This window comes from Calonectris borealis, chromosome 3 (genome assembly GCF_964195595.1).
Source record: "Calonectris borealis chromosome 3, bCalBor7.hap1.2, whole genome shotgun sequence".
Lineage (NCBI taxonomy): Eukaryota > Metazoa > Chordata > Aves > Procellariiformes > Procellariidae > Calonectris > Calonectris borealis.
In genome coordinates this window covers 115972450-116000322 of record NC_134314.1, presented here as the reverse complement: position 1 = coordinate 116000322, position 27873 = coordinate 115972450, and the positions used below count along the sequence as shown (strand labels likewise).

The 27873-nt window shown below is 43.0% G+C and overlaps 2 protein-coding genes across 6 annotated transcripts; one reads left to right on the top strand and one right to left on the bottom strand.

The window, feature by feature from the left end:
- Positions 1 to 205: 205 nt before the first annotated feature.
- Positions 206 to 21942, bottom strand: DHX57 (DExH-box helicase 57). Of its 5 annotated transcripts, none has more exons than XM_075147491.1 (24): positions 21850 to 21942; positions 20173 to 20387; positions 19349 to 19501; positions 18896 to 19066; positions 17339 to 18150; positions 15764 to 15960; positions 15503 to 15624; positions 15048 to 15243; positions 14142 to 14266; positions 12840 to 12973; positions 12109 to 12163; positions 11153 to 11355; positions 10012 to 10128; positions 9555 to 9651; positions 8084 to 8257; positions 7616 to 7816; positions 6505 to 6781; positions 5251 to 5346; positions 5073 to 5156; positions 4802 to 4939; positions 3908 to 3982; positions 3341 to 3475; positions 2114 to 2314; positions 206 to 1997 (listed from the first exon to the last, which is right to left on the bottom strand). In XM_075147491.1, exons 2-24 carry the CDS (start codon positions 20376 to 20378, stop codon positions 1854 to 1856), a joined length of 4113 nt encoding a protein of 1370 aa, XP_075003592.1. In that variant the 5' UTR covers positions 20379 to 20387; positions 21850 to 21942; the 3' UTR covers positions 206 to 1853. The 5 variants fall into 5 exon arrangements, with proteins under 5 accessions (XP_075003592.1, XP_075003590.1, XP_075003591.1 ...); XM_075147489.1 differs by lacking the exon at positions 21850 to 21942 and adding an exon at positions 20519 to 20571; XM_075147490.1 differs by lacking the exon at positions 21850 to 21942 and adding an exon at positions 20519 to 20571 and having other exon boundaries at positions 8084 to 8221.
- Positions 21943 to 22029: 87 nt separating this feature from the next.
- Positions 22030 to 27115, top strand: MORN2 (MORN repeat containing 2). The gene is given in 5 exon segments (XM_075147516.1): positions 22030 to 22237; positions 22927 to 23033; positions 24598 to 24734; positions 27023 to 27051; positions 27054 to 27115. Coding segments are annotated over 5 exon segments (450 nt in total). The 5' UTR covers positions 22030 to 22122.
- Positions 27116 to 27873: the final 758 nt, after the last annotated feature.

The following is a 27873-nucleotide window of genomic DNA, read 5'->3' as shown; positions in this document are numbered from 1 at the left end:
TTCCCTTCCCAGACTTGCCCATTCTGCTACCAAGGCAAGGCAAGGCACAAGTCCTCCCTCCAGCTAATTATCACCTGCTACATCATTGGCTGTCCTTCCCCTCACCTTCACTTCAGAATAGCTCAGGTGGAATTTAGCATGTACTTGGGGGAAGAGTCATACACACCCTGTTTGAGCACTAGTTTCTATCCAAAACACAGCACTATGGTGGTTGAGAAGTCATTTATTCAAGAGGATACCACTTTGAAAGTGTATAGAAGTCTGAGGTGAAAAAGGGAATCTGTTCCTATTTCACTCCACAGCCAGCCTGAACAGAAACAGTATTTGCTTACCCGTACTGGCATGGCTGCCAGCCACACACAGAAGCGATGCCATATCTAACAGTCCAGCTAATGGCTGATGACACACTCCATATGCCTCTGCAGTGCTTTAATACCCCACCCCAGGATTCCTAGCCCTTAACAGCTCTTCACTAAACCTCAGAAAAAAACCCCAAGCGTGCAGGTGCACAGTTGCAGGAGTATGGTGGTAGCATTGACCAACATTACGCTATGGGAACAGTTTAGCCCTCTGCAGTTAACATACCTGCAGAGACCATCCTACTGCACTGGTATGTTGGGCTTGGTACTCCTGTCTTTTTCCTCATGCAAGGGTGTTGCTGTGAGACTGCTTCTACAAACATTCAAGCATTATTTTATTAAAAATTGAACTAGTCCTCAAATGATGTGCCTCCCTCTGCTCATCATTCCTCAGTTAGAAGGCTATTTCTAGGCAGGGTTGGTGGTAGAGACAGTGTTTACTCTGGTTTTACTACTACAGATAACAGCAAAGTTATTTCACTTAAGGCACTTGCTATTATTTGCAATTGCTAGTACATCAAGCAGCTCAGCTGTGGCAATGCTCAGCATTGCAATTAAGCAATGTCGAAGGGAAGAAGTAATAGTTCATTATTACCGTGGCATTTCACCACACTCTTCTGTGGCAGTCCACTGCCCAGAGCAGGAGTTTGGCTAAAAGTTTCCAAAAGTGGGACCTTCTTCCAGCATGCAGGGTGGCAGCAGGACTACCACCCACCAGAGGAGGTTAACAGTAAGCACTACCATCCACCCAAGGATCCATTTTTAATGCAACTACAGCAGTCCATATCATCTGTTTTGCTTTTTCACAGCGTAGGGGAGGCTGGAGAAGCCCAGCTTTCAGGGGAAATGTCCACACTTCCCTGCAGCTTTACACTGTAACCAGAATAGCCTACACTGATCCAACACGTTACTCCAACGGATCGGTACAGTCTTCTCACCGGAGGACACTCTCTAAATCCATTTCAGAACCCCTTGACATGAATCAAAAGGTGGTCACTGTTTTAAGGGCTTTGGGTTGAACCATAAGCAAATGGATCCCTGGTCAGCCAAGACTGACTACCTCAGTGAAGTCTTGGGTGAAGTCTTGGCCAAAACGTAGAAGTGAGTTTAAACCAATTTGGGAACAGCTTATGATGTCGCATGCTGCCTCCAGACATTACTATTCCAAGAAGCAGCTAGGTAGCAGGGATTTTTGTCACCTGAAAACACTATTGCCAGCTTATAGCCTCATGAAAAAAACACTTTACTTTCTTACTTGGAGGTTTTCATTCCTCCTGGGAGATCTGCCATTTTCCAGAGTGTACTGTAAGCCAGCTTACTTTCAACAAGCAAGCCAAAAACCCCAAAAACCTGTCAATAGTACAGTTGCCAACTTGGGTCTTCCAGAGATCAACACCATGTTTTGGGACAACAAATACATCAGGACACTGATGTCACTTGGTCTGTTCTCAGGCAGTGGCAAACAGTGAGTCTTTATAGAAAGGTGTTCTCACGTTACTGCGTGGTCACAAGCTTTACGATCATACCGATGATCTGAGATCCACGGGGGCACATGCATAAATCCATGCTGGGATTCTTGATTTTATCCTGCAGCAGCTGGTCTAGTTCACAGCGCAGCTCTTTCACCAGCTCAGCCACCTAATGCACATGGTAAAGCACAGAGGCAAGTGTAAGGCTCATGAAATGCATCTCCTGCATTCTAAACACAAGCACAGCTCTGCAGCTCTCCCAGGATTATTCCTCCTTTTCCTTACCTGGTGAGAGGCAGCCACAAACCGTATCCATCCATCATCAAGAGAAATGACAAATTCTCCCTTCTGCAGCTGCATGTGAACCTGCCCGCCTCCAAGCAGGACCAGCGGGTACACTGACACCATACTGCAGTCTCGAATGAACACGCGGCTGGTCTTGATCTTCTCATGATACACCAGGTAGGGGCTCTCAAAGTGCCTAGTCTGGAACACATACACAACATCCTTGTTAAAGTGCCACATCTCTTCCTACCTGCTCAGGCAAATATGGTCCTGCCTGCCTCCTCCACACAGGCCTACCCTGCCTCTTCTTCGGCTGCAAAGAACAGCAAATGTGCCTAAAATGCACCGGCATGACTAACAGACTCTCTCGGACCTGTAAGAGCTGCCAATCACTTTGCCAGTTATCCCTTGCTCCTTCCCACTTTGCAGTGAGCATTTGAGAAATCAGCTAGTTCATCAATGTTGCCTCAAGGCTCCAAGTTCTCCATTTCATGCTAAGGACATTTTCACGTGCATGTTTGTTATGCTCTTTCAAAGCAAGAGTGATGAACAGTTCAAAGTCTTTATAACCCAAATATGTGGTTAATGATTAAAAAACCACTTCTTAAAAGCAAGTAATTTATATCCTGGAAAAGCAATGAATCATCAAATATGGAAACAGACTTCATGAGACAGATATTACCATATATCATGGCAGAGAGGGAAGAGCTCTTATCTAAGTATTAGCTATTAAGCTGAAAAGGAAATTAACTTCAGAGTTTGAGGACCCATAAAGAAACAAACAGAGTATGTCCCTGAATTATTCACCAATAAATAATATTTCAGCTGAAGAGACAAAGCCTGGGGAGGGGCAGTGGGGAGAAGTCATCCACATGTATGAAGGTACTACACACGTGCATGCAATCTCAGTCAATACCAAGGAGAAGCCAGGGGAGCATTGCAACTGCAACATTTTTGTGTGCAGTTTTGCAGACGCAACTTAAGAAAACATGAACTGGGGCGTTACTGCATCTGCTAATTCCACTCCAGAGGCTGGGGTTTAACTGTGTGCCCAAGAGGACACTCTTAACTCAGGAACACACCATTGTTTACAATTCTAATGACTGTTCAATCATGAAGATTTTTTTTTAACCATCAATAGGGACCCTCACTGTAATCTCAACTGCTCAAGCAAAGATTATTTATTTTATAAAAGAGAGCATGCTTTGCAGAAAAAAAAATCCTGACCTGATAATTCACAGATGAAGGGTGAATGTGGACATAACCATCATTTTTGGTAACAAACTTCAGCTCTTCTGCTTTTGGTTGCATTTTGACCGCTCCTGTACTGGTCTTCTGGTATTTGCCCTCTGGCTTTTTCACCTGTATGGTAAGATAAAATGTTATAAAAATCTGCTGTACCAGAAAACCTTTTTAACTTATGTTTTAATTTTATCAACACCAGAAATTCTCAAGTAGTAACATGTCAAGTCACTAGAGACAGATACTACACTCTGGGTGCTGTCTAACCCTGACTGTTCATTTGTAACCTCAGCCTTCTAAAAAGCTATAATTTAAAGTAGCTTCTTAAGAACATTTGCTGCTGGCTTCTGTGTGACATTAAAATCAGCCTGTAGGAAGAGCAGCAGTCTCAAGCAACACAAACTGGAGCTCAGCTGCCTGGCTCTAACCCTATAAGCAGCAAGCCTTGGCAACGTAAGCCAGGCTCAAGGCTGCCACAATCAGCCCAAACTGAAAGCAGGCCGTGTGGATATGCTAGACAGCAGAAGGGAAAATGAAAAAGCGTTCTTTTACCTGGACAACATTGGGATACAGTGCAGCACACAACATAGCTGAGATCAGCTTGATGTTCTCTGCATTCGAATTTGCCTGTGAAATTAATGCATGCATTAGGTATTCTACAGGTAAGTGTACAGAGGTAAAGCTCTGCTTATGGAATTACTGAATTCCTGAAACTGGTTTACTTTTATAGCTGCACTGCTGTGCTTTATAGGGGAGGATCAGTTACTGCTCCTAAGGTCTCAGGCTAGACCTGCGCTGTGTTACGCCCACTAACAATGGAGCAAATTGGCCACCAACGATCTTGATGCAGTTAGTGCTGAACCTAATTGTTCCCTAATGTCTGGCTACAAAGTGGCTTGCCCCTGAGAGAAAGCAAGCACAAGTTGTCCCAATGTACATGAGACTCTGCAACTACCAAGCCCTTATCACCTCACCATGTAGCCCTAGGAGATCTCTGGCTCCGGAGGTACTGCTTTCTGAAGGTTGTCCACAATGCTGAAATATTTCACTGCCTGCTCTGTAATGTAATTCTGTTCCCAAAATAAGGTTGGCACTAATCCCAACATTCAGGCCAGGTCGAGTCAGACCCATGCCTTTCCACCACTTGCTGACTTCTAATGTGTCAAGTCAGCAGTGTTTCACTGTCTCAAAAGGAGTAGGCTTCAGCTCACTTCCCCATCTGGGCCTGTTCTTCCTGGGCCCATAAGACCTCAAGCAATTGAGGCTAGTAGCAGCATGTACGATGTACAGGGAGGAAGAACAGAGCAGGTAGGAGGTGACTGTTGCCAGTGTGAGGTTACAAAGCCAGGCTGCGGCAAGAAGCCCACCAGTCTAGAGCCCACCTGGCACCCAGGTCAAATGAAAAACTGCAGCATCGTTTTAAAGCACTGAAATGCTGTGAATTACCTCTTCTCCTGTGGCATCCAACACACCATCGCCTCCTTGGGACCACTTCTTCTCAATGTCCCTGGCTCTTAATCCCTCCTTCACAAACCCAATGTCAGAAAGCAGTTCTGTGAATTGCCGTTTCAGACTGGCAATTTCCTACAAACAGACAAAGGGCTGTGATGGGTGCCACACAGAGCGAGGAGAGTTTTCACCAGTTGCTTCTTTTCGTCACTAAGGCTCTGCCAATGTCTCAACCAGTCCCTGTGCAAGGCCACAAAAACTGACTTACCTGAAGAACTCTTCCTGACAGAAAGTTCTCCCTGCAGTAGTTGTAGCTTGACTGAGAGCCCTCTTTGATACTTAAACGCCATCCCTAATTGAGAGGATGGGAGGAAACCTTTAATATTTCAGCTTGAATTTCCAGTACATCACAAACCTCTGAGACAGGCTACTGAATTTTAGCTCACCTTATAGGCCTGGAGAAGAGCTAGGTAGTCGCTGTTTCCTACTGCAAACTCCAACTTCTTTTTGTTTGCTTCTTCCCTTTTATCCCATGGTGACACCTAGACAGGCAGTAACAGATTAAGCATGTTCTTCCCCTCACAACTTAGACAAGCCATCACGAGAGCTGCATGCCACAATCTTTGGTATTTTCACAGCAGCTCAAAGATCAGAATGCAAATTTTCTCCATGGATAACAGAAAATAAGAGGCATTCAAAAATGCCTAGTCAACAGCAGAGCACCTAAGCCCATTGCCCTATCTAACCACAAGAGATCCAAAGGTAAATTTCTGATTGACCAGCTCACAGAAAATACTTCATTTTGGGCAGACCTCTCTGCAGCTGCAGAATGCCAAGATCCATGAAAAACACCATCTGACAAATCTTAGCAAGTTAATGGAGCTGAAGCTCAAATGAGAATGCCTATAATAGAGCCCAGCAAGTCTAAAATCCACTTGGGTCTGAGAGAGAGAGGAGGCGATAGTAACTCAGGACATTCAAAAAGCTGAATTTAAGTTATTCTGTATCAGCATATAGAAACTTACAGCACTTGAAGTCAAAATGCTGTAGAAAATGACCAATAAGCATATGGAAAACAATATGCAATTAAATAACTAGAACAACCTATTTCCAATTCTTCCACAGCTATCCTCAATACAACTATTTGCACTACTAATGACAACAATCAGAACTTCAAGAAAGTCTGACTTTTCATGCAAGTTTGTACATTGCAGTAGAAGACTAACAACAGTAAGAGCACCTGTAAATACAGCAGCTGATTCAAAAAGCCAAAGTGAAAGTGAACACACAAACTGAGATCCAAACTGAACCCTGCATTCACAGTTCAGACATGTCAACTTCATCATTATCGCTGTTTCGTAATTATTTCTAACTGCTTCTTTTATTACCATTAATTTTCAATTTTTACACCAGATTTGGACAAAATGGACTGGCTGTACTTCTTAGTTCAAATTAAAACTAATATCCACTCTGTTTCTATTGTTCACTCATAAATAACATTCTTGTCACTACTGCATGGTTTTGGTCTTCTGCTTGTAACTGGACTTTTTTAATGAGCACTGCATTAACATATAAACAATGTAGGCTAAAAAGGAGAATTAAAATACTCAAGTGTAGTACGCTGCAAGTTACAACAGTGTTTTGCTGATGCATGAAAACATACTGCTTTCAAAGCGGGATACACGGTTAAGAATACTTACAAAAGGTGACTTAAAGGCCAGACTGGCTGCTATAGTTAGTGCAGGATCCAAGCAGCGGAAGATGGTGCCAAACAGCATTAGCTTGCCAATCCTGACATCAACAGGCAGAGAAGCCAAGTGATATCCCAGAGGGGTGAGCTTTTCATCTGGAGTTAATGCTCCCAAGTCTTGTAGTCGCAGCTTTGATGCTCGCAAAGACTCAGTTCTAGGGGGCTCAATTAGTCGTGATAAGACAGAATGAAGACTCTGTGCAGAAAACATCTCCAGAATCTTAATTCTTAAGGAGGGGAAAAAAAAAGAAAAAAGAAAAAAGAAAGAAAGAAAAAAAAAAGGCAGCTTAGTTCCATACACAGGGCAAAAAAAGCAAGCTTTCGTAAAAACAAAACAAAACAAAACAAAAAACAACAGAAAACATGCTTCTAAGAATATGCTCCCTAGAAGAGGGCCTGTAACGCATATTTCAAGTCAAGAAGCAATGTGAAATAATAGCTGGGGGGCAGTGTACCTCATCCAACCTCACAGAGTCCATAAGAACAGATTCCTATTTAGCACACTAGGGTTTAAAATAAAGTTTTTACTGTAAAAAAAAAATTTGTGTTGTTTCATTTCCTTTTTGTACAAAGTGGTGCACAGTGTGCAGCAGGGATAGGAGGACCTCTTCATTTAGTATTTGCATGATGGTGGTGCTTGATCCAGGTTGTGGCTTTACTGCGCTATGCTGTACAGAAACACCATAGGAGCGTAAAGTGACAAACATCTACCTTGGGTTTGGAGTACAGTAATGTAACTGTCTTCTCTGGTGATAAGAGATCTGAGAGACATATCTTTTTCCTAGGATCAGATGACAGCTAAGGAATGTGAAGAAGGGCAGGGAGAATTGGTGGAGGGTGCGATTAGAGGGGGCTCTGGATGCAGAGGCAGTGTGATAGTAAGATCAAAGCAACCAGCCAACAGAGCCTTAGATCTCCAGAGCAAGTTTCTTGGTTTCACGATGTGAGAAAACACTGTGGAAACTAAACACCTTGGTAATGGCATTCCAGGTGGTCCCTGCAGTGGAGGAAGGACATTCTGCACGCTGGCTTTTTCAGGCAATACAGGAACAACAGCTCACCTTAGACAAAGCTGCTCCAAGGGCACTCTTTGTATTTCTGGTAACTGCTGTTTTATAAGCTGATGGTTGTAGTGATGGCTACTGAAAAGATGAAAGCAGACGCCTGAGGCTACACGGCCTGCTCGCCCTTTCCTTTGCAGAGCATTGGCTTTGGACACAAATGTGTCTTCCAGACTTTCCATTCCTTTGCTTGGGTCATATCTACAGGAGAGCAAGAAACAGGCTTATATTCACGAGTGCAGGGTGAATAGGCTGGAGGTCAAGCAGGCAGATGCTGCCAACTTCTGTATGAACACAATTCCCACCCCTGCAGTTGGATCTGAGTCTAGACTGGCTTCCCCCACCTTGCAGCAGCTTTCTGCAGATTAAGTTCCTTCAAGTTTTTCCCAGCTCTTTGGAAAGCTAAAGTATGCAGCTCAAAGCATAGAGCAGCTTCCCAGATCACAAAGCCCTGAGGAATCCCAGTACCTTTTCTCTTTCATTTTTCCAGAATCAATCACATAGACCACATCATCAATGGTGACAGATGTTTCTGCAATGTTTGTAGAGATGATGATTTTGATAACTCCTGCAGGAGGCCTGAGGAACACAGACTGCTGTTCGTCACTAGATAGCGAAGAATGAAGCGGATAAACAACACACCTGGAAGGACAACATGAGCACGCTCAGTGCATCTCCAGCCTTTTCCTCTTGGGAACAATCTGCCTGCACACACTTTTGCCTCACTAATACTAGACACTGCCCACAGCCATTCAAATCAATATAAAGCCAGCAAACCTCTCTGCCCTATCACCTTTAAGACACAGAACCATAGAATCATTTAGGTTGGAAAAGATCCTTAATATCAAGTCCAACTGTTAATCTAACACTACCATGTCCCTAAGCGCCACATCTACATGTCTTTTAAATACCTGCAGGGATGGTGACTCAACTACTTCCCTGGGCAGCCTGTTCCAATGCTTGATAACCCTTTTGGTGAAGACATTTTTTCTAATATCCAATCTAAACCTCCCCTGGTGCAACCTGAGGCCGTTTCCTCTTGCCCTATCGCTTGTTACTTGGGAGAAGAGACCAACACCCACCTCGTTACAACCTCCTTTCAGGTAGTTGTAGAGAGCAATAGAGGTCTCCCCTGAGCCTCCCTTTCCCCAGACTAAACAACCCCAGTTCCCTCAGCCGCTCCTCATAAGACTTGTTCTCTAGACCCTTCACCAGCTTTGTTGCTCTTCTTTGGACACGCTCCAGCACCTCCATGTCTTTCTTGTAGTGAGGGGCCCAAAACTGAACACAGTATTTGAGGTGCGGTCTTACCAGTGCTGAGTACAAAGGGACAATCACTTCCCTAGTCCTGCTGGCCACACTATTTCTGATATATGTTCTAAGGGAAGGTGGAGAAGTTTACAGAAGGGACAGGTCTCAGAATGGAGTTGAGCAAAAATTCTGCCTCTTTTGAAGAATCTAGAATCTTCTATTTATAATACCAGACTGGAAGAAATCACTGCAGCTAACCTTGCCATGGACATCTGTGTAAAACCTGCTTAGTCAAGGAGATCCAATTACATCTCCATGTAACAATCTAAGGCCAAATGCAACCACAGCTGAATGTGTCTCAGCAAACATTCTGAAACAGAACAAGGGCCAAGGTGAAGTTTTCAACAGTCCACTGGATCATGCAGAGCACAAAATGAAGAACACTCATCACTAGGGTCTCCGAGAACTTCAACAACTAACCTTCCTGAGTTGAGGAGAAAAAAAACAAAAAAAGCAAGCCAATAAGATAGTAGAAAAGGAATTACCCTGACTGGAGTCAAGATCTTCATATCAAGCTCTCACACATTTAATAACCTTTATTTATCCCTGGATAAAGGCAGGTTTTGTGCAGGAAGCTACTCTTTATTTATGGGTAAAGACCGATAGTTTTGGAGCTTTTCTGCCTTACCTCTTGCTGTGCCTGTTATTAAAAAGAGCATTAGACTGGAGCTGCTCATAAAGCATCTTGATTTCTGCTAGACCAGGCAAAAATATCAACACAGCACCTATATACGTAGATTAAAAAAAAAAAAAAAATCACTTTAACAGAAAGGACAGCATGATATTTTATCAATCTGCAGAAGGCCCAAGTCAAAACTCCAGCTCTGTTTTGCAATTATTGTACAAAACCCACACATGCTGCAACAGTCCCTCACCAAAGACTTTCCAAAGTAGACGATTCTCTTGCCTTCCCCATCCCACATATATTAGGGGCTTTGTTACTCAGCTAGAATTTTATTTTTTTCAAAAATAGTCAGTAACCACAGAAACTCAGCATGAAAACATTAGCTTTGGGCTGCCTATAAGCACAGAGCCTCCATGAATCTACTTTTGTTTAACTACAATTTCAACTACAATGAAATTACCTGGGGGGTATGAATGTCTGCCAGCAACTATCCACTCCAGCAAGGCTTCAATTAATTCCAGATTAACTTTGTCCAAGTCCATGACAGACATTGTTTTCAACACTGTCTTGTTAACCCCTGCGTAAAAAGAAAGTAAAACACTCAGTAAGTCCAACTCTTGTAAAAAGCATCTGCTGGATGCATTGAACCAGTGTGGCTGCACAACCAATCACACCTTGATTTAAACAGCATCTGGCTTAGACCAGACAGAGGTAGCTCCGTAAGTGACTCAATGCGTCACATTCCCCCTTCCATGCTTTCCTCTGTTTCAGCTCTTCCCTTCCTTTCTCATGCGCACACCTACGCGCAGCCTAGACCAGGATTCATCTACTAGCAGAATGACACGCGCACATTCTAGTAGTAAGAGGAGCTGAAAGCCTTCATATGGCCACTTATAGATACCTCAAGGACTACCTTCTCAAGCTATCTCTTCTCCCTTCCAATGTTTCTTACACCAACTCAAAAAGACACCCAGATTCCCTTACTCTTCTGAGCTGGTAACGGTCCAGCAGGAATCTGAAGCTTTTAAGGAATGGGTCTCACTCAATACCACTGTGGAGCTCACCATAAGGGTGTGCAGAGAGGAACTCTTCAGGACTAAGCACAGGGAGGATTTTGACGATGACAGAGTGGGAAGTTCATGGAAAGGTCTGCCTCTCTTATTAAGCCATTCACAGAGTGACTGAATTTCTCAAGGAAGGCTTGTCATGCTGAAGTGATCCCCTTGAAGTGGGCAGATACATGCTGTGCTTTAACTAAAGCTGCTCCAGCAAGAACAGATACAGAGAAGAAAGTGAAATTAACAAGGTATCTGAAAAGGGATGGAAAGAGATAGTAGCTGAAAACTGTCCATTTTCAGGTGTCAAGAACTGTTTTCAGCCAAAATGTTTGTTCTAGTTTAAGAGAACAATGGCTTCTCTTTTTTTTTTTTTTTTTTCCCCCAAGCTGGCAGGAGGTTTCTAATCCAGAGAAGTAGAGACCTGCTTAGCTTCGAAAGTACAAAACTCTAAATTATATACATGCATTCAACATACAATATTACATGCTAACATACCATGTTGGCTGGCAAATCCCAATTTATTAGATTTAAGAAGCAGCTCACCTTTGTATCGTGTAAGGAGCTGCTTCAGAGTTAATTTTTGGTCTGGGTCTGAATCTCTGACAACTGTGTCAGTGCCCTCCAGAACACCAGCACGTCTCAGGTCCTCCTCTACTTCTTCAAATGCAGTTCTTTTGTGTCTTCCATTTTGTTTGTTTTCTTGCTTTGTCTTGCGCCTGTAGGGACTACTGTCCTCTAAAACATACCTGAACATCAGAAGAAGATTTAGTGGCGTGGAAAGAAGCCTAACAGTCTCCTTCTAAGAATTAGCTACAGAGATAGGGTATCAAAAGTATTTATATATAAATCTGAGAGGCACTTTGTATAAGTGGGTTGCAAAACCATAGACAGTATCAAGGTCAAGGTGTCCTTCTATACTGGGATGTTAATCTTTTAAAAGCTGTGATGCCAAAAACTAGGACTGCAAACTTGATCTTGACAGCTAAGTGGGCAGCTCAGAGCAACAATCCACAATGCAATAGCTGATCAATTTACTATCTGGAGTATCTGAGCTACTGTGACTCTCCAATAATTACAAATAGTAACAGGAATCTGGTACCTGAGCTGCAAGGTAGGGCTTACAAAAAGGAATTGTTTGGTATCCTGCATTTTTCACCTTCAGTGCTGAAATCTACCTTCAAATTTCTTTTGCTGGCCAATGCCTAACCACCACTGAAACAAGTAAAGCACAAGCACTGACAAACTCTTCATGGCAAAGCTCACCTTTTCTTCAGTATCTAATGCAGAAAGGTTTGTTTTGGCATGAGATCCTAGACCCCACTGCAGTATAAGAAGTATGGTTTAAATCAGTGTTTTAGCGGAACTCCAAGACTGCCAGTGACGGGGGAGATTTGAGAGGATTTGATTTTTAAATCTATGCACAGAACTACTGCAGTCCCAAGGTCAGTAGTGCAACCTCAAAGGCCAAATACATCTGAGAATGTTTGGCAATTTCATACCTTGTCATTGCAATCACATCTTCCAGAAAAAACTGATCCACAGGAAATGTTCGACCTAAAAGGAAACATGAGAATAAATCTACATGCCACAGAACACGCTCAAAAGATGAAAAAGACAGAAGATGGTTATCATTTCACAAAGGTTATTATTCATACACTGGCTTCACAGCTCTCATCTATACTGCATTCTTCAACACAGTTTTTGTCTAGGACAAACAGTGGATGTTTTCCAAGCATGGTTTGGTAACATGCACTTACACAGTCAGAGAAGGGCTGATACGCTTAGGGAAACATACCCATGAGGATACATGTTTCTGTCATGCTCCATGTAACAACTTAGCAATTTAAAAGGAACATTTGGCTAAATGTCACATCCAGCTGGATCCTCTCACTGCTGCTTTTTCACAAGGACAGAGAAAAGTCTTCAGCTGTGGTGAAACTAGCTCAGAGAACCATGTCATGCACACCATGTCATTTTTGTCTTTTGGGGAAGGAAATTCTGCTGGTACAGAGACAGCACAAAAAAGGCTCCATTTCCAAGTCTTCTCTCTCCTAAATCTCATTGGACTTTCTAAGCCCTTGCAATCATAGTTCTTTTATAAATCCCCGTCTTGCCACTTTGCAAATTAGCCCCTTGCACTTGAATTGAGAACACTTAGCAAGCAGAAATACTGAAAACAAACCCCTAAAACAGTGAATGTGATAAGATAATAAAAATGAATGGTTTTCACCTGGTATGTTAATAATTGGGCAGGAGTGAAAGTATTGAGAAAAAAGCTCTGCATTCAAGGTGGCACTCATTAGTATAATGCGCAGGTCTGGCCTCTGAATCATTATATCCTTCAAAACCAGCAGCAAGAAGTCACTGAAGAAAACAAGCAAAAAAACATTTGAATTTCTTCAGTGCTAACTTTCAGAGTCTGTTTTTTTCTCCTCATTCTGTCCACCCTCCTGGTGTTTTCAATTGCACAGTGATACTATCACAGAAGCATGAGCTCCAGAATGGCTGGAGGCTAATAATGCAGTAAATTAATGGAAGGTAATCTGCTTACTTTTTGGTTGTCCCTTACTAGTGTCAGGATTACTTGGCAAATTCATTTAAGCAACAAAAAGCTCTAGCTACCTTATAATTACACTAAGGATAACAACACAAGAACATTAGATAACAAATTAACTCAAAGTAACAGATGAGTCCTTTTTGCTCCTCTTCCTCACTCGAAGAGTTATTCAAACTTACGCACTCTTCCCCGCTCACTGTATTCTTCCCTACATACTTATAGCTTTTGTGGCATGCCTAGAAGACTGGCTTGAAGTGATTTTAGATGAGAAGAAGAATCCTTGAGAGATACAAGCCCTTTTATGAGGCAAAAATATAAGCTGAGCTGTAGAATAATGGGTCACAGTCAAAGCCTCCTGGAAACCCACTGCATTGCAGTGTTTCACAAGGAAAACATCAAAGAAAAGAATCCTTGCCATTTAGTTTACAGAGATACTGACAGACATTATCTTTTGCCTGGCATCAGCCTGTAAGTGGGTAAAACTGCAGGAGGCTGGAGCAGGATAGGATGAGACTGTCTAGAACTAGTAAAATCTACAGACTGGAAGAAAACATGAGCACTTGCCCCTTGCAGGTGCTCTGCTGAAGCCTGCATCAGGAGAAATAACTCCCAAAAGGGCATGTGAAGAATTAGGGTATTTGGTAAAAGCTGAAACGAGGGAAGAATAAGAACCAGACAACTATGGTTAAAAAGTTACTTAACCCTCCAGCCGCATCCAAAACCTCTTTTCAACACCACTGCAATGTGATGGCAGATTGGAGGCATAGAAATTTAAGAGAGACGTGCTTTCTTTGCAAGCTGCTTCAACACAACTTCCTACTGCCCAAAGACAAGAACCTAAAACCAGACTCCTTCCACCATCCCACGTTACTGCCACAGGATTAACAAGTCTGACTTCAGTTACTTGCACCTTAGTCACCTTTATCCTTCTGACTACGTTTCTTCATTTTGCTTATGGGATAAGAGATTATTTACCTTTCTTCTGTTCTTTCGTGAACTTCATCAACAATAATGTGTGTGATTCCCTGCAAAGTCAGATCTCCTTCCAGCCTTCTCAACAGCACACCAGTAGTGCAGTACAAGAGTCTGGTAGCTGAGGACTTGAACGGTAAGACAAAGCATTCAGTTGACTTTGTGCAGCTTAACAGAGTGCAAAGAGAATATGTGCTGCTGTAAAGCATTCAGTTTCAGCTGAGTGCCAGGTCTGACAGAAAGGGAACAAGCAATCCCTGCTGGAGACAGCCTGAACCATTTTTCTTTCTTGATTAAAACTTAAAAGCATCTGCTTCTTACCAAGCAGTTACCAAGTTACTGCTAACTATAAGCAGTAAACAAAAAATCTGAACTGTTTTTCCTGTGGAAGTTGCTTTCTGATAAACAACTCAGATCTCTGTCCCTAGAAAGGTTTAGTGAATCTCTTTTTTAACACAGTTCTTGGAAAAAGCAATCAGCTGCAACACAGACAAAATTTCACTTCCAAGACAGAAGTTTGAATTCAACCCCCACTTCTGACTGACTGAAGCTGTACCCTTCAATCTCCACTTGGGAGACAAATGGAAATGGAGACAAGTGGAAATGAAGTCAGTAGCCTTCCAGAGGACAGAAGTATTACTCATACTCTCAGACTCCTTCACTTGTCTCTACAGAAAGCAAAACAACAATACAAGACATAGTACTGCACTCTCATTCTGTAAAGTGGACAGTGCAACTTGAGATGAAATATAAACACAATATATTTCATAATATAATATAAAATATAGGTGATACAGACTTGCTTATCTCACTGTATCACAGATATAGGGCAGAGATTCTGTACGCGAGAGAAGCGCTAAGCACATTTTAATAGAACTAAATGGAAACCAACAAGCAAAGCATATATACCTTTACACTTTCTAGACGGATCTGATATCCAACAGTGAGTCCAATTCTTTCTGTTCTTTCTTTGGCTACACGCTCAGCCACAGAAATGGCAGAGATCCTGCGAGGCTGAGTGCAGATGATGTTTGCAACTCTGCTTGGAGATCCTTGCAATGAAGCATCCAAAATAAACTGAGGAATTTGAGTGGTTTTCCCACATCTGCATGACAAAATCAGGAATTAATTAAAAAAAAAACGCAAACCCAACACCTTCCATCCACGTAATTAAGATGACTGCACTCCACTTGAAATTTGCTTTGTTTCGTTAGTATCATCCTTCACATGAAGTTCACTTAGGACTGCTGTCACTGGTCACAGATGGACCACGACCCTAACCTTTTCAGGACATGGATACATATTTCACATTCTTCTGTGTATACGTTGATACATAATGTCTGTATGTGCAATCACACTCTTACCCCGTCATGCCGCTCACAACAAGAACTTGGTGGCTCTTCAGCAAATCAAGAATGGTTTCTCTCTCTTGCCATGCAGGGAGCTTCTGTCTTTCATACAACATGGACTGGAAGTGCCTAGAAGACTGATGCACAAAACCAGACAGCATGGTAGTAAGAACACCACTGGAGTGGAACAGAACATTTGAAACAGCAGCCTGTGGCTTAAATATTTATTTCTCTAAAGTAAGCATGAAAACAGATATTCTGCTCTGTCCATCGTACCTTTTTCAGCCGAAATTGTGTGCAGATTTTAACATTTTCGTTATACAGAGATTTTGCCTGCACATCATACTTTTTGGAAAGCTTTTTCTTGAGATTCACATAACTCTCATTCTCCACAACAACTTGTTCAGACTCATTTTCCTCCTCCTCCTCTTCTGCCACCTCCTCTTCTTCCTGAGGCTCTGACACTGTTGAGGCTTGAGACAAAGAATGTACAGTAAGGAACAGGACCTCATCAGCGCTGCACAAAAGAGACACGTTCCAGGAGCATTCTCAACAAAGAACCTTGTTAGACTGGAGCTGAGGGTCTGCAGGACTGTTTTTGACATGCATTTAGTTCAATGCTACCAGCAAACCCCCTTTCACCCCATCAAACAAACCACAACTTCTCCAGCTCCAACCCACTTGTCACTACCCCTGCACCAGCTGTGCTCTGCAACACCATGGTCTGGGTGGCTACATGGCGAACATGAGGCTGGTAACTCGTTTGCCTTCCTGAACCACATGACCACTTCTATGGAGCACAAGACTGTGATGGCAGCACCAGCTTAAATTAATTAAAACTACACTGTAACATTAAATGTTAAGCCACTGCCAAGTACTTTTAAACCAAGGCTGAAACTGGACCAGGTACTTCAGTGCCTACTGCCTATCAATTGAAGTGGGATTTGCTCAAACAGTAAGCCAGCCCTTGAAAGTTTTAAGGCTACATTTATCTAAACAAGGTATTTTATAACATAAGGAAGATTATCTGGAATCTCTGATTTCAATTTCTGGAACAAAGCCGTCTTTCTGTGGAGCTGCTAAAAAAATGGAAAAATTCGTTTTACTATAACAAAAAAACAGGCTGTCACTACTTAGGTGCTCTAAAACATGATGCAGTTGTTCTTGAAAACTCTCTTGGAAACAAGTTTGCCTTCGATAAAACAGTTTTGGAATTGAGAGCTTGACGGTCGTCTATACCACGGAGTTGCTGTCAGCCTGCCATAAGTGACACAGTGCCAACTCTTCCCCTGTGAAATCAACCTAGTTGCACTTGCATGCAAAAAAAGGGATGGTGCCTTGAACAACATTCTAGAACCACTTGCAAGATTTACTTAGCCTTCAATCCACCTTTACAAAATTCATTTTGAGGAGGGGTTGGTAATTTTAAGTAATTTTTTTTTAAAAAAAAAGATGTTTCTGAATTGATGAGTAGCAGATGCATCAAAGCTTGCAAGCAACCTTCCCCATACCCTTCCAAGCACACTTCTATGGTCAATTTTAGAGAGCTCACACCACATCTCTCAATGGCTTTTTCATTGCGTGGGCATAGGCATCGTTCACTCTGCCAACCCAAACTCATTAGCTCTGTGCTCCTTTAACTCAGTTCTTGCCAGCAGAAAACCTCTCTGCTGCAGCTTTATTATGGAAGGGACTTCCTGAAGCACAGACAGATTATGGATCTGGCTCTTTCTAATCTTCAGAAATAGATTTGGAACAGATGCCTGAATTGGGCTCTTTGCCTTCTCTTTTTTTTTTTTAATCTTTTTGACTGTTCTTAGCCCAGAAACCGTAGAGGGGAACTTGGTGTACCTTTGGACATTTGATTTGAACCAGATGCACTCTCTGTCTGTAGCTTTACTGAAGGTGTTGCCAGCAGGGACATAGGAGGAACACTATACTTGTGGTGAGTATTTTTAAGTAACTCGCTTATTTCAGATTCATCTTCTAAGCAAGTCACTAACGTGTACACCACTGGTTCATTAGACTCTGCAGCTATCAAGGCCTTTCCAAAGAGGAATTCAGCAATGTGTAAACGACAAGCAAGAGGCAGATTCTCGTTGGTGGAATAAAATGCCACAAGAGGTGCCTGGAGTGGATACTTGTTTTCTTCAGGAAATCTTACTTCAAGTTCGTATACAGGACCATCGCTGTTAGGTCTGAGATAAGCATCATCTACAGAGTTCCTGGATGGTTTTAATGGATGGTTTGGAGGGAATTCATGTTCAAATCTGCATTTTGAACCAAACCTGCAGCCTCCTTGGAGATAAAATTTACATATTTCCTTTGAAGTTTGCTTTGCTGTGTCCCTAGTACAACCACCCTGTTGTTTAGATTTGCTGAGCCTGTTTGCTAGGTACGCCAATTCCAAACTAAAAGTCCAAACACGGTTTTGAATTCTTTCCACAAATTTTTCTCCATAGATTGACCGGAGGACAAAAGCCTCTTCTTGTCTCTGTTCTAAACATTCTTCTTGACTGGCTTTAGCACCTGTTGCAGAAACCTGCATCTTCTCTCCATATCTTTCGATAAAGCACCGTAATAGCAAATACTCCAATGATGCCCCAATATTACCATTGCAGGATCTCAGTACTCTCCTACAATGCTCACTGTCAAAACCATACCTGCAACAAAACAGAGATAACATGGCAACGAGTGATAGAGACTTGTATGAAGCAAAATAACCACAGATCTGCTTGATTAGGCTTACAGTAAGGAAGCACGTATGGCATGAGATACTATTACTACTACTGGGGGAAAAAAAACCACACCAAAATATGTATGCTATTTTAAATGACAGTAGCAGGCAGTAATTTGGTGTCTGTGAATGCTAGTCTATTGTTTATACAGTGACAAATTAGTTTATGTGGCAACTATCTCACACCTCAGAATGTAGCACATAATAGTTACAGGATTAGATTTCCCAGTTGAACTATATAAATTAAATTCTTCAGAAAAAGCTGAGTCCTCTCACATATAAAACACTGTCAAACAAAGCAAAAAGAGTTAATAAATGCTCATATCTGAACAAAATGGATGAAGAACACTTACAAGGTTTTGAAACATTACCTACCTGGAAGAAATATAAATATAACAGCAATGCTCCCTGAGCTTTCCCAATATCTGTTTCATTATCTTGGAGAAAGAACTGAAAATTTCACTGAAAAAAGGCTGGAGTGATTTCTTTTCATAAAACCATTATTTTAAATTCATCTAGTTGAGGATTAAATTTGTAGGAGATACAAACTCATCAGTTCTGCACATAGAACTTCCCTGGAGTCAAGAGGAAGTCCAAGCACTGAGGGCTTACAGTATCAAGACTAGTGATTTACCTCTTCAGGATACATATTATTCACTGAAAAGCATCACCTGGAGAGTTTGTGCACAGCAAACAAAGACACTTCATTTTCCAAAATTCTGTGCTCAGCTGGCTCAGTAGACAACCTCGGTATTATGTCAGAAACTTCCTGATCTGTTGACCAGCACTGTTCATCATCAAGGTAATCAGGTTCGTCATCGTCTTCACCAGAACCAGCTACTCTGATAAAAAGAGTTATCAAATTAAAATGAAACAAAATTATACTGTTGAGTACATACAAAACTCTGCCTCTGCAGTTTTAAATCCTCCATTTAAATGGAGGATTCTGCTACCCCTTTCCCAGAGTTAATATTGTAGAAGAATAAAGCAGACTCAAAACCACAGGATTTGAGATCAAATTAAAAGTTAAGGGAAAAAAGAATACTGTTTTCATTTCTAACAGTGTGCCTGTTAAAGCGTGCTCATCTAGAAGAGCTAGAAGTAGTGCCTCCGTTTAAACTAACTCTGATTCAGGAGCCAGCTCCTGCCCTTGAAGCTCTTGAAGAAGTTCTTTCACTCTCCTCTGATTCTCCGATGTCATGTGTATGGTCTGCAGCGGCATTCTCGCTTCAGGTCTCTGTTTCGTTTGCCCTCCTCTTCTGGCAGGGGCATTTGATCTAAAAATTAAAATAGAACATAACAATGACTTCTTTGCCTGGCTCAAATAATCTTGACTGAATTGGGAAGTGTTAGGACCCCACCCTGTAATTCAAAACAGGAAAACCAAAATAAGACAAGTCCATCACCAAGGATTATTCGTTGGATTCATTCTTACATAACCAGGATGTATGTGTCTATATCTGTGCACACACATGCATGCATATATGTATTTTATCCTATGCCAAATCCAAAGTGATTTAATAACACTTCACTAGGTAAAGCTGTTCTCAGACTACAGTACAACCATGTATTTCTAAGCTAGATTGGTCGGAATACATTCAGGATACTAAATTCATTCTAAATTGCTTGTTTTCCATGGCCCAGCTTCTGCTTTGTAATACACAAAAACGAATATCCTGTGTTTATTAGTGTTTTCTGATCAAAGACATTCTGAAATTATTTTATGACCAAAGAAGAAAATCAGAGGTTCTAATATTTAATAAAAAAACCAACTTTCCTAGCTATAAAATGTTAAAAATGTTAATCAAAAAAGACATGTAAAAACTGCTTCATACTGAAACAGCTTCATCACCCCTTCACTCTTCTGTACATTCAAAGATGTCCAAAAAACATCCCCAAAGTATCCCAAACATCTCTATGCCAACCCCCCCCAAATTAACAGAAAGACCTGGATTCCAGCCTTGGTTCCTCAAAGAGACAAAAATCATCTCCATCGTCCCAAATTTTGGTTGAACATTTCCTATTTCCACCAAGCTGAGACTTGTTTGAACAGCCACTGCTGCCTCCTCCTCTTCCTCCTCCTCTTCCACTGCCTCGTCTCCCTCTTCCTCCTCCTCTGTTGGGCTTTCCTCTTTTCTTCCCTGCTGAACTCATGTTCTCTTGCTGAGGAAGGGAAAAAAATAGCCCTTAGTTATGAAGATAATTTAGCACATTGCAAATGTCCGGGCACACATCACATTATTTGTTTTTCCATGTGACAAGAGAAGATACTCTCTCAAACCGCAGTTAATTACCTGTATGTTGGTGTATTCGTATGCACATGAAGCAAAGTACATTCTTCTAGAACACTGTTAAACAAGTTCTGTGGTTTTAGAAAATAAAAGTCATATTCCTCACAGCTGTTCAACCAAAAACTGCAGGATCTCTGACAAAAGGATGAGCCTACCACCAGTGCTGCCTAGCCTGGGAGCTCCAGTTCTGCCACTCTGACACAATTTTCTTGGACATGGGAGCCCAAAGGACAAACCTTTAGGGGAACTTTCACGGCAGAAAGCAGCCTGTGCCCTGCCACTTTTCGACTCAGGAGTTTGCAGGGCTGAGAGTAAAAGGTCGAAGGGGAGCTGAAGCCAGAGATACAGTTTGTTTCCACATTAACCTACTCCTGACCCATCCCCTTCTGCAAGGAGCTGTCCAGATGGCTGAGCCCTCTGTGGAGCCTGGGCAGGGCAGTGATTAGGGACTTGTCTTGGAAACAGAAGCCCTCCCCTCCTTCTCACAGCACGATCTTCACCAGCTCTGACCCAACAAACCCATTAGTATTAAGTAATTGTTGTCAGTGACAGGATGGCCCAGAATCACACTCCTGCAAATGGAAAGCTATTGCAGGGACAGGTGAGCAGCTGTGGACAGTCTGGCAGGAGCTTACTACTTGGATCTTTGCACTAGCACCTCCAGAGCCAGGACAAGAACTGATGTGGCCATGCATGAGTAACAGCCCAAATGAGGGCTTGGAGAGTGGCAACAGTTTGGGGTTGGAAAGAAGCAAACTTCCCTTTTGGTGGCAGTTCTCCCCACTGGAGCTCCACCAGGACTGGACAGAATTTAACAGACAAGCTAACCCCGCTCAGAGCAGCCTGGCATAAGTGAGGGAGGCTAAGTGGGTGAGCAAGGCAGCCGGACATAGACACTTGCAGCCGTCCCCGAGGACGCTGTCACACGGGGTCTCGGTCTCCCTCCTCTCAACACACAGCACGGAGTCCCCAGCACAGAACAGCTCCGCTCCCCCGGCTCGCTTCCCTGCCGACTCCTCCAGCACCTCCCCGCGCCCCCCGCCTCGCACACCTCCCAGGGGTGTCCGGTCACCAGCACCCCACACCCGGGGATCCCCAAACCTCCTCTCCTGGCCCTGCCCCTCCCTCACCGCAGGGTCCCCGTCCCCTCTTCCCGCCCATGTTCCCAGGACCCCATCCCTTGCCCACCCACCTCCCCTCAGCCTCCTTCACAGGCCCCCCGCTCACCCCCTTCCTCTCCACCCCCGCTCCCCACGGCGCCATTACGACCTCCTGGGGACTCCACCGCCCCCCTCTACACCCCCGGGGACGCCCGTGCCTCCCCCTCCCCTCACCTCTCCCCTCGGCACCGGCACGGCGCAGCGTTCCCTGACCCGGAAGCGACGGCCTTTCCCTTCCGGGCCGCCGGCCTCCCTAGCACCTGCGGACACTTCCGCCTGGCAATCACGGACAGTAACACTGTCTTCCCCCGGCTGCCGCGCTCCCCTCACGCGCTCCCCTCCCCGCGGGCAGGACCGAGGGCTCCCCTATAAGGAATCGCACACTCAAGTCAAACATTGATAATTACGTGCGGTTTCAAGCTGCTGTGTATTTGAATATATATTTGTATGTGTTTATTTGAATTTCAGCCAACAGTTGTAACAGTGACAGTGGTGGTTTCTTTCTCAACAGATGCTGCGGTTTTTAAAGTGTCTTTCATATTCCCAAATAAAGACAAGTATGGTAAGAAAATCTTGGCAGGTGCTAATTCCTTTTGCAAAACTGAGTGTATGGGATTAAAACAGAGGAAATCTATAGCGGTTTCAGGGTGAGGGTTACATAAGTGACAAGGTACCCTGAAGCTGTGCCACTGAGGTTGGGAGGCCCCTCTGGAGATCCCCGGTCCCCTGCCCACGCAGGGTCACCCACAATGGCTGCCCTGGACTGCATCCCATTGGGTCTTGAATATCTCCATGGACGGAGACTCCACAACCCCTGGAGTTGCAAACTGTGCCAGGTTGGAGTTTAAAGCCAAAAATTTTACCAGCAAAAATGGACTGTTACCCAAGTAACACACTGTCCTCCTGCAGACAGCCACAGCCCTGATGGTCCACTGGAGTCTGCTCTGCCCCATGCCAGCTCCCCACCACCCCCACAGTGGGGTTCAGTGGTGGTAGAAGAATGGGTAACGGGACTGCTGCTGGCTCGCACTCCGTGCATGGCACCCAAAGGCACCTGCTCCAGCGGGGCTTGCGTGCTCCAGGGGCCCATGTCTGGGAGCAGTCTGTCCACAGGAGATGGAGAGTCAGCTCTGGGAGAAATGGCTCTGTGCAACAGAAGAAATGCATCTCATGATCTCATAGGTTTTTGCCTCTCAGATGCTCTCTGTCTTGAAGTGAAAATACCAGTCTTCCACCACCCTCGTTTTCTAGAGGTGGAGTGCAAAAGGACACATGAGGGTGTGCCTGAGAGGAACGGTCATGGAGTCCACACCGGCGCCAATGGAACTATGTATGTCGGCAGCTGGAAAAATGACACGGTAATTTTAAGTATTTCTTATTGTCTCTAATTGTCTCGCACAGTTGTCCTCCCATTCTTGCTTAAAAACGATCATCCCTGCCCCATCAAAAATCAATCTACAAGTTTGTTTTATATCGAACGGGAGCATATCGTCTCCCCCAAAGACACCATCTATGAGGGTGGAGACCATGGCAGAATTAAGGCCTTTATCTGCAATCGACTTAACGATCGCTTGTATATCTTTAGGGTTTACTGGCGAGTAAACCCTCTGTCCCCCGTCCGTCACTCGGACCGGGAACGCTAGCTTGACTGATGGGACCCACTCGGCACACGCAGTCTTTATTTTCCTCCAGTTGGTGAGGGGGAGTTTTTTGTTTTTATTTTGGATGAAAATGTTTTGGCTTTTGACTGTATCTACTCCCATTTCCTCCTCCTCTGAGCTTGGATCAGTCACGAGCCACTTGTCCCAGCTAGTGTCTGATCCAGAGCCGGAACTCGACTGACTGACTTTAAACTTTCTCTGGGTTTGGAATGGAGCATGTCTCACTATATCCACCCTTAAAAAGACACAGAAAGTAAAGTCATAACCTGAGAAGGATCAGACCAACACCGCAGGCTCTTCTGCCACCTGGGAATCTTGTCACAGCCCAGTCTGAAGACTTGAGACACTTGGGGTCTTCAGATGTCCTGCTGCCTCCCAAGGCTCCTGCAAACACACCGGTCATTGCTGGCAGACAGGCCCTGGTGAAACACCCGGGCAGTGTGGCGCCGGTGTTGCCCAGCATGGCACAGCCACAGTGAAAGCCCTGCATGAATGGGCTTTCACTAGGCATGGCCCTCCTGCATGTGTATATACGCCACACGCATCCCACAATGAAACAGGGGAGCTTTGGCCATCAACAGATACACCTTGTTTGGCTGCCCTTGGTTACTGAGTTCTCCAGGAATTAATTAGTAAGTATAGGAAAATTGCTTATTTTGTTGATCCTGGAGAGGAAACAGTCCTTGAAACGAGACAAATAAGGGTCTGCAATTAGGAAACAGCATCTTGTGGCTTTATTAGATCTAGTCTGGCCTTTTTTTCAGTCTCTTACAAAAATGTTGGTGCAATGATAAGAATTAAGATTATGGCACAGCTTTACAGCACAGATTTAAATCCCCAGGCATGGTTTAGTGGCCTAGGCTGAACAAATGAAAGACTTGCTCTGCCTTGATCCACAGAAAGAAATTCTGGAAAATTTAATTAATCCCTCAGGCTATCAGGGTACATGAGTTATTTGCAGGGCTGGGGACAGCAGTTCCATGCTGCATAGATTGTTAAGATCCTGTGAGACTACCAGCAGAGGAGGGGTTTATTGGACACTGTGGCTGGCCAAAAACGTCTAAGCTCTCACTTGAAATCCTTGTAGAAGCAGGAACCTGTCTAAATCTGAAAGAATAGTCACTTTCCTCTCCATTATCATATCTGAATATGATGGCAGACTCAAGGCAGCAATCTGAAAGGATATTGTAATGAAAGGAAATAATACTGTAAGCATAAACATTAACCATTTTCTTTATTCTTCTTCTCTCATTAAATGCAGATGAATGGTACTGAAAGGCTAGAACATCCTTCTGGGGCAGTTTATGAAGGCGAGTTCAAAGACAGTATGTTTCACAGGGCTGGAATCTACACATTTCCAAATGGAGCAAAGTACATTGGACCATTCAATGAAAACAAGTATGTTTGAAGTGGAAGAGTCGTGTAGTCTTTTCTATTAGTTTTGATTTTGTAAGCTGTAAAGTCCAAATAAAATTCACCCAGCATGGGAGTAGGTTTCTTTCGCTACCAGTGAAACTTGCACTGGGTATCTGAGATTGCTGATCCCAGTTGTATCCTTTTTATGAGATCAGTCAGAAATCTGTAATTCATTCCCAATCTGAAGTTTTCAAGATGGTTATTCCACCCACCCACTTTTTGTTACCAGGTCTCTGGGCTCAGGCAGAGTTCAGAGAAATAGAACCATTCAGACCCCTTTCAGAGCTGTTGTTTCAAGCTCTCTGTCTACAAATGCATGCAGAAATACAGCGCTGATTTGCGCTGATAGTTTGCAAAGTTTGTGTTTACTTATTTTTTGAGGTAAAGCATGCATTTCAGAGAGATGGGAAAATGTGGAGGTCTATTTTCATCACTCGGAATAAAATATTTTAGTGCTACTCATAAACATCAGCTGAGTTCATTTCTTTTGAATAAGGGTGTGTGTTTTGAATTGCTAAGATACCATCTTTTCCTAAAACAAGAAGTCGATACCCACTTCATAATCCACAAAGCAGATTTAATGAGAAAATTAACTGTAAAAAACGACATGAGAACATTCATGTTTATTCTCCTTAAATGACTTCTCTGTCAAATTTTCTGTTTGATTTAGGTTTAATTTTTCTTTAAGTACCTCCCCAGTCCAGTATCTGAAATAAATCTAAAATGTATGTTTGTTAATATGTGGTCTTTCATCAGAAAAAAAGCTCTGTCTTGCCCTGCTGACCAAAAATAATAGCCACAATAATACTAGAGTGATGACCAATTCTATTTTTAAATGATCAGACACCAAATGAAATACGCGTTACAGAATGTACCTGGATACAAAATGGGAACCCGTATGACAAACTCAAATGTTTGGGGAAAAATTAAAGACAGACATTTATTTCAATGCTTTAGAACAGATTGAGTTAAGTTATGCCTCTATTACAGTGGCATGTTAAAATCTGCTACAGAGCTTCTGTCTTTTGCTGTCATATTAAATGACAGACATGAATTCTGCATAAAGTCTAAACCTGTGAGTACTCATCACTTCAGTGAGGGCATTCAGCAGTAGATCACATATGTAGCTTTAAAGGCATTTTCTCTCAAAAATCTTAGGGTGATGCCTCTACTCTCTTGTGAAAATACAGCTCAGTGCAAAGAGGCCAGTACAGTGCTTGTCACTAGTAGCTGATCTGTAGAGAAAACCAGCTGCTTCTGATTTGAACTTGTGATTTCAACTAACTAAATGTTGTTTAGATGTAGATACACTCTTGGCAGCAGAGATCCAATCTTTGCCAGCCACTGCGGTTTTCACCAGGGGATTAAGACTTCTCCTTTTTGACAGTGGTGTGTGACTGTTAATACCTGTCACTCCCTGACAGCCCAATGCAGGCTATTTTGCCAAGTTTCAGGGTTGCTAGTTTCCACCTACTCACATGAGATAGGTGTCAGTTCACCAGATCACTGCGGCTTTCATGAGAGATCATAAATAGGTAGCACCATAGCAACCTGCTGTGACTGCTAGGTGGCTTCATTTTTTGAGGGAAACAAATCTCCCATAATTGATTTTAAAAGTTATTTTCCCCTCGTTTCCCCTCATCCCCCAGGGATGCTGATGCATAAACATTTCTTCTTTATAGCAGTTTTCAGATATATTGATGAGCTTGATCACAGCTTTCAAAGATCAGCGAAATACGTGGTTTTTGAGGACTGAATTCACATGGGAGTTACTTTTTTTCCCCACAGGAGTCTGTAAATCCTTGCACTTTGTCATAACAGTGCGTAGCAGGATGGGGAAAGGGTAAGAGAGGATGGATTTTTACAGGAAGAAGATCACACAGCAAGAAGATCACACTGGCTGCGTACACTTACACATCTTTAAGATGCCCCTAATGAAAGTCAGGATGAACTTCATAGGACTTAATCTCTGGTAGCTTCAAATCATGACTGGGACTATGAAGTTTTTCCTGTAGAGGCTACATGCTGTGAGGACATTAGTATAAATACAGTTTTGCAAAGAAAGGAATATGTTCTTTGGCTTTCTAACCTGTGTGTTTTGTAGGTCAAAACTTTTACAGGCTACAATGTGGGAGAAAGTTAAGGCAGGTACTTACATTACACTGGGAAGGTTCTGACTCCTGGCAATTTGCTTATCTGGGTAGCACACACATCACCGTGCTGCCACAAACTGATTGCATTCTCAACAGGCTGGATTTATGTCATTACAGGATGGAAAGTGAAGGAGATTTTATAGATGAAAATGGAGTGGCACATTTCATGGCTCGGCAGCAGTGGGACTGAAGTAGAAGTTGAAAATGTAGCTATCTGGCACGGACAGTAGCACAGGTTAAAGGCAGCTCTCTGATTGCATTCTGGGCTCAACAGTTGTGACCAGTTTTCAACAGACACCGATTCTTTCACATATTTATTAAAAATAACCCCTGAGGATGCATGTCAATAGTAAATGAAATTAAGTTATTTTTCTTTTCAGACTGATCAACTGAAATCTCTTAAGTGAAAACCTTAAAGAAATGGAAGTTGGATAGGGTGAATTTGTAAGTGGAGCAGTTTATGACTAGAATTCTTTTTTTTATTTGAACTTGCCCTAGGTTTTTCTCCCTGAGTTTCAAAAAAAACTGTCATCAACAAATGAAGCCTAATTTATGCTCAACTTTTGTAACTTTCCCCAGAAAACAAACCTCGCCACCCATAGAAGCTTTTGCAAACACAGTGCTCTATGATCATGTTTACCCTGAGCCAGGTGTTGCATAGTGGGGTCAGGGCAGAGAGCAAGTGCAGCTGTAACATGGTAGTTACTCTTCACAGGTCAAGCCCATAAACCCCAGGCTCCAGACCGCTCAAGGACAGACCTCTTGCCATGCACCAAAGCTGCTTTTCTCTGGGAAGGGAAGTAGAGAGGAGAGCACACAGGGGAGACTGATCATTGCCATTGTCCCATCGGAAAGTCTAATGCAATGAAAAATCTATTTCTGTTTGCATTTGGTCATCAAAGATCTCTGCACTATTAATCTAAATACTTTACAAAGCAGAAAAACTGCTTTCTAGTTTAAAAAAAAAA

Excerpts from the sequence above, each read along its gene's own strand:
- DHX57 (XM_075147489.1), bottom strand. The coding sequence starts at position 20,560 with ATGTACTTTGCTTCATGTGCATACGAATACACCAACATACAG. Across the intron at positions 12,974-14,141 it reads CACGAAAGAACAGAAGAAAG|TGACTTCTTGCTGCTGGTTT; the intron begins GTAAATAATCTC and ends TGTTTTCTTCAG. Across the intron at positions 3,983-4,801 it reads TGGATGCCACAGGAGAAGAG|GCAAATTCGAATGCAGAGAA; the intron begins GTAATTCACAGC and ends TTAATTTCACAG.